Genomic DNA, 11,960 nt, shown 5'->3' with positions numbered 1-11,960 from the left:
TTTTATTGGTAGGCGGTCTCTTCTCTCAAATGAAGGGAGGCGGACTGACTGCTAGGTACGTTGCTGTGCTGGCATTCACATGACTTTCCGCGCTAATTAGTGGGCTTTTTGTCTGTATCTCTCTGTTAAGTATTGCGAGCATTTCGGGTGCATGCTCTTCGTTATCAAGCGCGATTAGTGCCGATTAGGACTTGTGTCATTCATGATAGCAGCCGCCATGCACTATTTAAACTCGAAAGTGCCACTAATGAGTATAATCGTGTCATTCATTAAGTATTTCCCAAATTTTGATAAAGGGTCCAGCAAGACCTCGAAAGGATCTATCTCTTATTTGCTGAGGTCATAGCTGTGGGGATGGTACTATGAGTTGGGTAGGGTAGTATCATCAGCAGTTAGATAAGAGCTGTATAAATTATATATGTTGTAAAATGTACTTTGGTTACCATGTTACCTAATATGACGATTGCCTTTAAAATAAAGTAAAAAAAACAAAAAACAAAAATCATACAGAACGGCTGCGAGATGAAAGCCAGATTTATACAGAAAACATTAATAAACCTGTAACCATCCAGACAGCAAAGACAACACTGCACCTAAGCCTCACTCTTTATCACAACTGCCTCAAACACTCATTTCCTTTCAAAACCAGTGGTAACCAGATAACAAGCACGCCATGATTTACCCACAGAATAGTAACAGCCAATAGCAGCTCTGAGCTGGCTCTTATGAAAGCCACATAAATATCTTGTCGATCCGGCCATGCTCAATTTACAGGCCAAGGAAACGCATCGGATCCAACTAACACTTAATAACAGGTGATGTTTGGTTAATTTATTGTGGCAGAGCACGGAAGGCCTCAAATATTCTCAATAATTTCAAATATTACCCAAACCCCAAAAGTATGTTTCCAGCCACACACTTTTCATCATGTCTAGTTTCTGGGTTGGTTTTCTGCTCCCTTGAAGCAAAGAAATAGCCAACCTCCTTGGGCTGTCTTCATGAGTACTGTAGGAGCAGCATGCTGATTCTAACGATGTTTCATGGGAAATTCAGTTTTGCATAGCCATTTTCATGTGCAGTCACTAATCTGTGGTCAGGGACACAACTTAACCTATGCAAGATACACACACACCATACACTACTAAAACTTTCTTAAACTAATGGAATTTAAATGGAAAGTAAATAAAAATAACAGAGAATCCAGGATGTGCTGCAGGATCCTCAGTACCCCTGCTTCCCATGGCCTTGGCCGAGACACCTAAAGGGATTTTTTTTTGTCTGTTTTGTTTTCTTACAGCAGCTTATCCCTTCATGACTTAATGATTTCCACATATGTTTAATCATGATTTCGATTGTGTATTCTACATTAATAAACTTATGCTAAGATTTAAGATTAAGTCTGTAATTTGCTTCAATTTATTAAAAATATCATTTTCTGAAGAGGACAGAAAATCACTGATGTAAGCCTTAGGTCTGTTTTTGATGTTAAATTAATGTTAGGTTTCCATTTGAGAAAACCACACATGACCTCATGCACACCAACCAACCGACCAGAAGGTGGATCTGAAAGGGGAACATTTTCCTTTCCTCACCATTAAAAAAAAAAAACCCCAAAAAACCTTTCCTCTCTGCCAAAGTGAAATGCGTGTGCTTTTATTAATCCACAGGTGGCGCCATTAATTCAAATCTTAATAAACTCCAAATGTTCAGGGCTGTGTTCAGATATAAAAACACAGAAGACAACATGCCACCATCTAGGGCCGTTTGTTGACATTTTTAATGAATTTTACACTACATTTTGTGTGCTGTGTAGTACATTTGCATGCATTTGACCCATGTACCCACTGAAGACACTAATATGAGCACCAGCAAGTGTCATGGAAAAATTAAAAAAAACCTGAGGGGATGGTTTTGAGTTATCTTGGCAGAGATGAATCACTGAGGTTTGACCTTTAGACTTTGGTAATAAAAAGCCTGTTTCTCTTATCTTTTAACGGCAAATAAATGTAAACAGGAAAAGCAAACATGTCTACGTGAAGAATCAAAACACCCACAGCCACCTTTACATGCTAAGCAAAACTAGCAGTCACATTTCATCCCGCTTCCCCGTTCTCTTTGGTTCCTTTGCCAGTCGGTATAAAAACACAACAGTAAGTTCAAAAAAGGGAAATGTTTATTAGTGTCATAACACAATGATTACATCTGACACGTTTGTCATTTAGAAAAAAAACAAAACAAACATACATAAAGCTTCAATTTGAGATTCTTTCAGTAAAACAATTGTTTATTCTGGGGAAAGAATTATTTGCTGATCTCAGCACAACATTCAGACGTCAGATCCATTATGCACCAATTTTTCTCCCCTTCAGATTGATGTCATCGAAGAAGCACAAGTATGCGTGTATGTTTATGTAAGCCTAATGTGAGGATCTCAACCAAAAAACAGTCTGTATCTGTGTGTAGCTGCACTCAGGTCATATCAGAATAAGTGGTGAGGCACATTGACAGTGGGCTGAGTTCTATATGGGTTTTTTTTTCTGTTACATTAAAGCTACAATGCTTGACAGCAAATAAAGGATCCGATTTTTCGCATTTACGGTTAAATTTTGTGTAAACAATTAAACTATGAAACTCAAATTGTGAGAGTGATTTCTTTCCTCAGCCAAAAAACAAAACAAAATCACATAACCGAAGTTTTTCAACCCTTCTTCTGTATTTTCTACTATAAATTTGTAGTATAAAAGCACTTGGTCGTCAATACTTTGGTCAGCAACAGATTAACAATAACAAAGATTACTTTTGTGTGACGAACATAAAATGACTTTTAAAAAAATAAAGAAAAAGAAAAATGGAAATGTAAAAAGTGTAGTGGCTTTCTAAAGCTCGGTCCATGTTTACAGTCATATTTCTTGCAGTTCATTTCAAATTGAACATTCACCAGTGCACTCTTCTGCTTTTGTTTGGTTCGACTTGCTGTTGCAAATGTGAAATTTAAACACAAACGTAAGCATAACATTAGAAGTTCTATCAGAAACAAGTTCCCCATTCTTTAACTCATCACTATTGCCATTAATCACCTAAAATCAAATAGTATGAAAACCTTTATGTAAGGAGATTCTGGAGAGGGTTGAAAGGTAACACGTAAAGATCCTTCCATCAAGGCAGGCAACTCTAAAACGAGTCACATGAACCACTGTTTGCAAAGTGCAGCCTGTGTCAACTCAAACTAGTATATTGCTCTGTGTTATTCATTGTGACTGATTGAGAGAGCTAACAACTGAAATATACTGCATGGATAATCCCATGGATCCATTGTGCGATGATAACGCCACATTTTCTTCCTGGACATGTTAATGAAAGTGCAACTAAGGATGAGTGTGTAAATTTGGACTGTCTGAAGTACGAAGGTCAGAAAATCAAGGAAAAGGTTCTATTAAGACACTTGACGTTAAAGAGGCATTGTTCCACTTTCACTTTTTTAATGTGTGTGTGCTTCAACTGAGTATAGCAAAACAAATTAAAGGCAGCATTTGGGTTCCCATCTTTTCTCCACAGGACTACAGTATAATCACTGGCTGTTGGTCCTAGTCTGTACAATCAGAGTATAGTTTTGGTGCAAAGTACGATCGCTTTGGAAAGTTCGGCTCACATTTTGCTGAAACACTCCTTGGCATTGGACCACACCTGGATTCCCTGTAACAGTACACAAGTACCAGAGAAAAGGAGTGACTTAGAGACATTGAAAGACAAGACAGAAATACTAAACAGTTAAGGAGTGGTACTGCTGAACAAAAGACCACATGCTAGGAATTTATATAAATACACAAAATACACACAAGAATAAATGTCCACACCTTCTTACACATACTGATCTGCATAATGGCGTAGCTTATCAGCGCCTCACGCAAATCTTTGTCTTTCTGCTCTTTAAAATGTTCGATGTCATCCCATGCTGCTCGCACAAACTCCCTGGTGGCACAATCACAAAGACGCGTGATACTGTTAGTCTGTTTGCGTGGAGAAGAAGCACAGGGAGAAGAACAAAGGAAGAGGTAGAGGAAGAAGAAAAGAAAAACAATGCAGCATTTGCTTTGTTCCTTATTCTTATTAGGTTATAGTTCCTGTATTTTCTAATGATACCACTGGCTTTTGTTTTTCCGTTGAAAAAAAACAAAAAAAATTGAATAGAACTACTTTTTAATTACACACAGAACCTCAATTTCTCTCTCAACACTTTCAGCAAATACCTCAGTTCACCAGTTTGTGCTGGGGAAAAAATTATCTAGTCTCCTGTTATTATTCTTTGCATTTATGTTGTTCAGTTGCAACAGTTCAGTCAGAAAACAGAGTCAGATTATGTGCTATATTTTTCACACAGAGGAAGAACAGTGAGGAAGAGAAATTTAAAATAGGGATAATTTCAAAATAGGTAAGTGGTTGATAAGATAGTGTTGTGCTTACTGGCACTCGGTGTTCTTCTCCTTGACCGTTTCCTCTCCTTCCTGAATACTCTGCTCCAGGGCTGCTAACCTGCTTTCTTTTTGCTCCGGGCTCTCTTGGCCAAATAATTTACTGGTCATTCCCTTCAAAGAAAAGATTCGCATCGTCTGCACTCACACACAAACAGACACACACGGAAAAACAAATGCACGCATTAAATTATGTTCACAACAATTTGGATCACAACGGTGTTTTTGAACACACGCCCACTTCTGGTTCTTAATTTGCACATATCGTGCGAGGAGAAAGACAGATTATAAGCCAGAGTGTGTGAAAGTGTGTTACCCCGGTTGCCAGCTCTTCTTTCTGTTGTTTCTTTTGGGCAAGGTCCTGAGCTGCCATCTCCAATTCATACTGAATCAGCTCATGTTTTCTGCACACTGACCTTAAGGCACACACAAATTCAGACATATTTTAAACCCTGACAGTCCCAAAACATGAATGCATTCTGCTACAAAGGCTATAACAGTCAACAGAATGTATTTACATTTACTGTAAATAAAGATGTGGGCTGCGTCTGATCTACAAAACTGACACTCTTTTCTCTGCTGAATGATGTTTTAATGCTTACAATAAAATTCAATTCATTCAGAAGAATATTTTTTTCGCACATATAATATGAGATATAGTGTCAGAAATGTGTGCTGCATCGCTACAGACCAATTAAGAGGAATAAAGCATGAAGTTACACACTGACTAAAGCAACCCTTGTGTGTTTGTGAAAGAGGAAAAACAAAACAAAATAAGGAATAGATGAGGTGGAAGGTAAAGTATGAAAAACAAAATGTCCAGGCTTTCCAAGTTATGCAAGCAGAAGCCTTGTTGGTATGAAGTCTCCTTTTACTGTTTACATGACTGTGCTATGGAAGACATTAACCTTTCCAGATATTAACAAAGATAATGATGGCTTCCTGTTCCTGCTATAAATCACTGCTGCATCGGTAACTGAGCTAGAATACCTGCTTCAGCACAGTGATTATTGTATTATGCCTAACGTCTAATTCCATGTTTTTACATATGGTGAGATTCATGTATACAACTTTTATGCAAAATGTAATAAAATGACAGCATATTCAGAGCATCTGTCTACCCTGATAAGTGTGTTAACAAAACCATCTTGTAACACAATATAATACCTGACGGCGTCAGTGTAGAAGAGGTATTCTTTGAGCTGGTCTGCAAAGTGCTCTTCCTCCTCCAGAATGTCATCAATTGATGCAGCATAACTGAGATAACACGCAAAGTCACTGTACAATTGAAGCAATACCAAACAAACATTATGTGTTTGTGTCCATCACCAATTCAGGTAACACCTTTACTTACGTGTCCATGTGGTGTCCAGCACTCTGCAGTCCATCTCCCATCTCTTTCTCTATTGCGCTCCACTCACTAAAGACAGAAAAATGTTCATGTATACTTGACTTGAATGCAGCAGCTCTCTTTGTTCACTAAACAGAAAAATGGCTGTCTGAAATAATGATTGTTTTTAAGTAGTTAAGTATCTATTATATCATGATTACCCAAACAAAAGGAGATTGTGTGGGCATACAGAAACAAAGAAAGCAATTGAGGCATATCTATGAAAAAAGGAATTCCCTAATGACCCACAACAATCCTTTAATACTAAATGCATTATTGCTGCAGGGAAACTTTTTAAGTGACCTAATTCAATATAAGGTAAAACATCATCTGCCTAAAATGTGTTTTTATTCTGCTTATATAAATGGATACAGTAATTTATGCTTGTAACTATAATTTGATACAGTAGAAAACAGAGTAGAACAGGTGTTCCTCACCTGAAAACTCTGCCATAGTTACCATGGACTTTGTAAACTCCATATAGCCTGTCTGCTACTCGCTAGAAGAAAAAAACAAAACTAATCATTAGAAACAGACCTTAGACCATCTGCTTTAAAAACCTTGAAGAGATACATTTGGCATTAGAGTGCAATTCAATAACTTTCTATTATTCTCAATGTCTTGGATGCAGCCAGCTTTTAAATCACTTTTAAATAATAAACGTTGGCATGCTATGGAGTAGACGTCCAAGATAAAATGGTGAGTGCCCTGGAAAAGAAAGTCAAAATTCTAGGAAAGTAGATACAGATTTTTGTATTTCAGAGACAAAAATGTTGGAATTTGAAGTTCCACAAGCAACCACCAACGGATGCCCACAGCTTGCACAAAGCATCAACTTAAGATAAACCTCAGTCTCTCTAAACAAACGTGCCAAAACTTACCGCTCGAATTCTGAGTAACTGAGAGATGACGCTGTTCAGTTCATCACTGTACTGTTTCAGTGCTGTAAACCGCCTAGAGGCAAAACAAGAAGAAAAGTAACTGATTGAACAGTATTTTCTTTTACATTATTCACTCTAGAAATTTGTTCTTTCAGTTTGCCTTGGAACAGAATAAATTATTACTTAATATGGTGGTAAAAATAGAATTTTCATATTTGTGCTCATAAATATATCCAAGTGATTATCACACATCTTACACCCTGTTTTTGCTGCCTGATTTTATAATGAATATTTCATTTATTTTAGTTATTAAAAATTCCTGAGAAAGTATTTCACAATAGTCTTAAATCTGTCTAAGTTGTGTAACTTGCATAAATCCTAGAAAATGGAAAAAATAGGTTAGGTTTGGCTGTTTTTACACCTACTTGTCAGGATTCTTGACTCTGAACATGGCACTCAGAGACTTGAGTCTGGAATCAGCCTGTTAGGGAAAAGAATTACACACAGCGAAATATATGAAGAAGTGCTTTAAACATAACTCAGTTTGAATTTGTAAAACACACAAAAAAATGCGGATATGAAATTCAGATTAAAATGATGAAAACATCAACAGAATCATTTACAGTGTATAAAAGATGGAAGGAGCCACAGGCTGGTTTGGTTTTAAAGCTCTGAGCTGAGATTTGCCACCGTCATGTCATTGTCACCTGCATGCTCATATGCAACTTCCTTTTGAACTGGAAATTAGTTCAAAATAAATCACACAGTATTAAGCAGACATGTATTTCTGTCATGTTTGCCACTTGGCCATTAGTTTGTGGCAAGAACAGTTTATACAGGCAAAAAAGCTTACCCTGGTTTATTGTCCTTCTGGACACTGGTGGGACCAATAATTTAAAAAGGGATAATCATACTGAAAGTAGTGATTCAGCCCATAAGCTCATCAGGAAAGTATTTACAGGAGGCATTGATCAAAAGAGTGGGCAGTGGTTTTCCCATGGTCTTCCATGAAACCATAACTTTAGATGCCCCCTGCTGGCCATTAGAAAGAATGCCAGTTTCTGGCACTTCCAACATCAGCTTTCCTTGTCAGACCTGGAAACTACTTGCATCTTTTACACATGTGACCTGAACTTGTGTCTTTCACACTCCATCTGGTTGTACCTTGTCTTGGAAGCCTGTTTCCAAAACCGCATCTCTCCATCCCTTTTCCTGAAGAAATGACAGGAAAAATACATGACAGACTCGAAAGTCAGCCAGATTGTATAACCCCTCTCCAAAAAACAAAAAACGGGGTATTCCAGCTACAAAAGCGGCTGCAATGAAGAGACAAATCTACCAACTATGGGTGCATAAACAGCTCTTAAATTCTTTACAGTTCAGGGTTCATCTTTAACGTCAGTTTGAAATCTGTTATACTGTGAATGTGGAAGGCGTGAATATACTACATGAATGGCAAAAGATCTACACGGACATTATGCAACTTATGTTAGGCTGCTAACCTCTGTAAGAAAGAGGAAGAAAATTTTGTCATTGGAGAGGACCGGATGTGATGCAACACGCAACAGGAAATTTTCCAGGCCAACTCGCCGCCGCTCAACAAAGTCTGGATCTAAGTTGTCTGCTGAAAGCTTGTGCCACACAAACTCGGCCTGTAAGAGACACAAACAAGGGTGGAAACAAAAAAGGTAAATGGCTGAATATTATTTACTATGAAGTTGAAGGTAAGCTGTATTAGTAATAGTCACTTAATAATTTCCATTTAATTCTTTTTTTAAAATTATTGATTGGTCCTTTCCCACCACCTACGCATTACTCACCCTTTTCTCTGGTAGCGGGGGGATGATAATGTAGGGATAGGTGACCAGCAGGTAAGTTCGGAGAAGCTCAAACTCACTGTAGCGTCTCCACAAAGTGTCAGGTGCCGCTGGTGTCCCTCCCTCTGTTTCAGCAGGCCTGGACAAAGACCAATGAGAACAAAAATTGTATTTCAGGTGTGTCAAAAAAAGTGGTAGATGCTTGAGCTACTACACTTTCATTCATAGCAACTTGCCAGTTGACACAACTGTACTGTACATGATGTGACTATATTTTCCCAGTTCAATACTATAAAAATCAAGACAAAAAGGCAAATTTGTTGTGCAAACTGTAATATATCTGAGGTAAAAAATAAATAAATAAAGAAACGCGCAAAAGAATGCAAAAATGCAAGTGTTCGTACTCCACCTCTCTCTACTTTTTTATAAGCACTAAATATTTGCATATGATGCACCTATGATGCAGACAGAAAAGTGAATGCTTCACTTTACAACCTACCGTATTTCAATCAGGTACACAGTGTATGTTTCCTGCATGTTAACAGTGTTCTTCCCTGTTCTCTTCTCTGCCTCTGCCACATTTATCTCCAGTTTCCTCAACAGAGCCGTCCCTCTTTCCACCATCTGCACACACCAGAATAAATTATGAGTATGGAAGTCAAAAAAAGGTAAACATATGGAAGAGTGTTAGCGGCAACGGACAGGGGCTAAAAGAACAGAAATATGCATTAAACTTGAGTATAAAATAAGGGTCATCTGTTTTGGTTAGCTGGAGATACTATAACAATAGTACAGCACACAGAGTTATGGCAGGCGTGTGCAGGTCACAAGACAAGACCATAATCACCGAAATACTGGGGGGGAAAGTTGCTTTAGTATTCGGAATTCAATCTTTCTAACAGGTTAGCACTCAAAGAGCAGAATGGGCAACATGGCTAACATAAACTTAGGTTTAGCGTTCAGACTTAATAGCTAGCAAGCTAACGTCAGGAAGACTAAAGTTTAGGACTAAAGTTTGACACAATCTTCGCAGAAGCAACTTTAAGTCATTTAATTAATTTAACGCTAAGCCGCAGAAGGGAGTAAGCTAAATCTAGCGGGGGAAGCCAGTGAACGTTTCATAAAACTCCGCAGGCTTTTTGTAGAAACAGTGGAAAAGTCTTCGACGCTCCAACTGGCTAACATTAAATTAGGCCCTATTTGAAAGGTTTTCAGCAGTAAAAACAAAAAAGATTTTTAAACCTCAAGTATGGTTATTATGAAGAACAACAAAGGGTACGACCGTATTTATGATGTTGTTCTCAGATTCCGTGGAAGTGATGTCGGTATTACTAATCACGGCTACTTCTTCGCTACTTACAGAGTCTGCCATGGTTATAGGCTGCCAGAGTACTGCCGCCGCTGCTGCTGTCAGCTGAGCTGGCAGTGGACTGGTGCCTGTTTTCTGCGCACGCGCAGTTCACGGCTGGGAAAATGGTTTGCTTTGGGTCTGTGCTTTTGGTTTCGGTGATCATTTGAGCGTTTTAGTTTTTGCATCTAGGCAAATTATACGTACGTATTAAGCTGTCATTATCCCACACTCGATCTCACGAGACTAAAGCAAAGACAATATATATACAATAGCAAATTACTCTGCAATCAATGACACCGAATATATAGGTATTTTTTTAGTTTTAGCATAATTGTTAATGTTCAGATGTTACAGAATTAAGGGGATTTCCCTCGTGATTATGCAAAAACATAAAAAACATAACATGGTTGCACGTGTGAAATAGTTGCATAAGATGTGTCTACAAGTTGCAAAGCAGCTTTCCATGCAATACTCCTCATTGTTGAACCCATTACCCTTTGCATAGCTTATTCGACAACTTTTTTTGGCAATACTGACATCTGCTGGTTGGATTGTGGCACTCATTCGTTTCCACCCTATACTTTGTAAACGGTTGGTCTTGTTGCAAAATCCCAAGTGTGTAAATGTTCTCCTAAGTGTAAACGTCCATTGAATGATAATAAGCAGTGAGTGTGATATATGTAGACAGTTATCTGAATTTTTGCATTGTGTTTTTGGAACTTTTACCTATTTTGCGTTAGTCTTATTTCAGTATTTCTCCCTTTAATTTAGTCTTGAATCCAATTCTGCTTTCTTTCTCTTGGTTTTATGTTTTTTGTTTTTTTTTAAATATATGTAGGCTTTGATTTTTTTTTTCTTTAATTGTGTTACATTTAGCTCTTGCTTTGTATGCTGTGTATTGCCTATTGCAAAGTATCTTTCAACATTTTATTTCGTAAAAAAGGACTGTGCAGTTAAAACAAATGCTTGCTTTCTTATATGGCTAGAACACTAGTTTGTTGGTTAAACATGATATAAAATGTGCTTTTAGCAAATGAAAAAGTAGCAGCCATTGCCCTATACATTTACAGTATTCCTTGTCTTACACAATTCCTTCTTGCCATTGTTTTTATGGTCACAAAAATGTGAAAAAGGTGTCATACATGATGAGTTTCCTCACTGTGGTCATATCTTTTCGTGCCTCATTTTTTTTTTTGTAGATGGTTGTGGGCCCAGTTCTGAATGAGAGGGATGTGGTATTCCTCAGGCTAGTAAACAGCACAGAAACACGGCCTTTTAGTTCCTGTGGTCACGCTGTTGTTCAGTGTTTAATGTTTAAAGAGAAGGGTGGAGCAGGATTTAGTAAGGAAGCAGATGCCACTGGGCATAGAGTGGTTTGATGGAGTGTTATGGGATGTGGGGTGGATGGAGTGAGAAAAAAGGCATAAAAATAGAGAAACATTATGATGGTAAAATGAAAAATATAATCATTACTTTTAAAATTATCGATGGCACAAATGCACCAGGTATGGGCGGATGGAAGGAGTGATGGTGTGATGCGGTTTCAGGCTGCAGTGTGTCAGGAAACCAAAAGCTTGAGCTGTGACCAGCCGTTGTCTGAGCAACAGCATAGCTACCATTCTTTCCTGCCACTGACCTCAAACCAGCCACCACCACTTCCTGTCCACATATACCCGCACGCACACAAATATATAGACACACACACCTCCAGCCCTATTTGGCTGTCTATAATTGGCCATTTGACAACTTTTTAGAGCTCGCTGACCAATGTTCTTGAATGCTGAGCTACAATAAGCTTTGCACAGTTTCTGTGTGTACGCGTGACTGTTGATATTTGGAGATTCTGAACAAAATCTGTTGGGTTTATCATAGATGTAAATATAGATATATAGACTTATAGAGACTCATTATCTCTTTCACAATGACTGCTAACTATTATTGTTTTGGGAAGTGAATATTGATTCTACTGATAAAATTAATATTGCGCATGCCAAAATCAATTAACTATTGCAGTTTTAATCTCGTTTTAATGCAGCTCTGTTGACCAGAGAA

General features: G+C 38.0%; 1 protein-coding gene across 2 annotated transcripts; it reads right to left on the bottom strand.

Annotated features, from left to right (window-relative positions):
* Positions 1–2,151: 2,151 nt before the first annotated feature.
* Positions 2,152–10,027, bottom strand: snx4 (sorting nexin 4). 2 transcript variants are annotated; one of them, XM_005723305.1, is made up of 14 exons: positions 9,840–10,027; positions 9,057–9,181; positions 8,561–8,696; positions 8,243–8,392; positions 7,905–7,952; positions 7,166–7,221; positions 6,741–6,813; positions 6,297–6,358; positions 5,824–5,889; positions 5,637–5,726; positions 4,786–4,885; positions 4,462–4,607; positions 3,855–3,969; positions 2,152–3,693 (listed from the first exon to the last, which is right to left on the bottom strand). In XM_005723305.1, the coding sequence occupies exons 1-14, from the start codon at positions 9,927–9,929 to the stop codon at positions 3,646–3,648; spliced, it is 1,305 nt and encodes a 434-aa protein (XP_005723362.1). In that variant the 5' UTR covers positions 9,930–10,027; the 3' UTR covers positions 2,152–3,645. The 2 variants fall into 2 exon arrangements, with proteins under 2 accessions (XP_005723362.1, XP_005723363.1); XM_005723306.1 differs by having other exon boundaries at positions 9,918–10,027.
* Between the last annotated feature and the right edge of the window lie 1,933 nt (positions 10,028–11,960).

This window comes from Pundamilia nyererei, unplaced genomic scaffold, assembly GCF_000239375.1.
Source record: "Pundamilia nyererei isolate P.nyererei 1_Seehausen unplaced genomic scaffold, PunNye1.0 scaffold00009, whole genome shotgun sequence".
Lineage (NCBI taxonomy): Eukaryota > Metazoa > Chordata > Actinopteri > Cichliformes > Cichlidae > Pundamilia > Pundamilia nyererei.
This window is presented reverse-complemented; position numbering and strand designations above follow the sequence as displayed.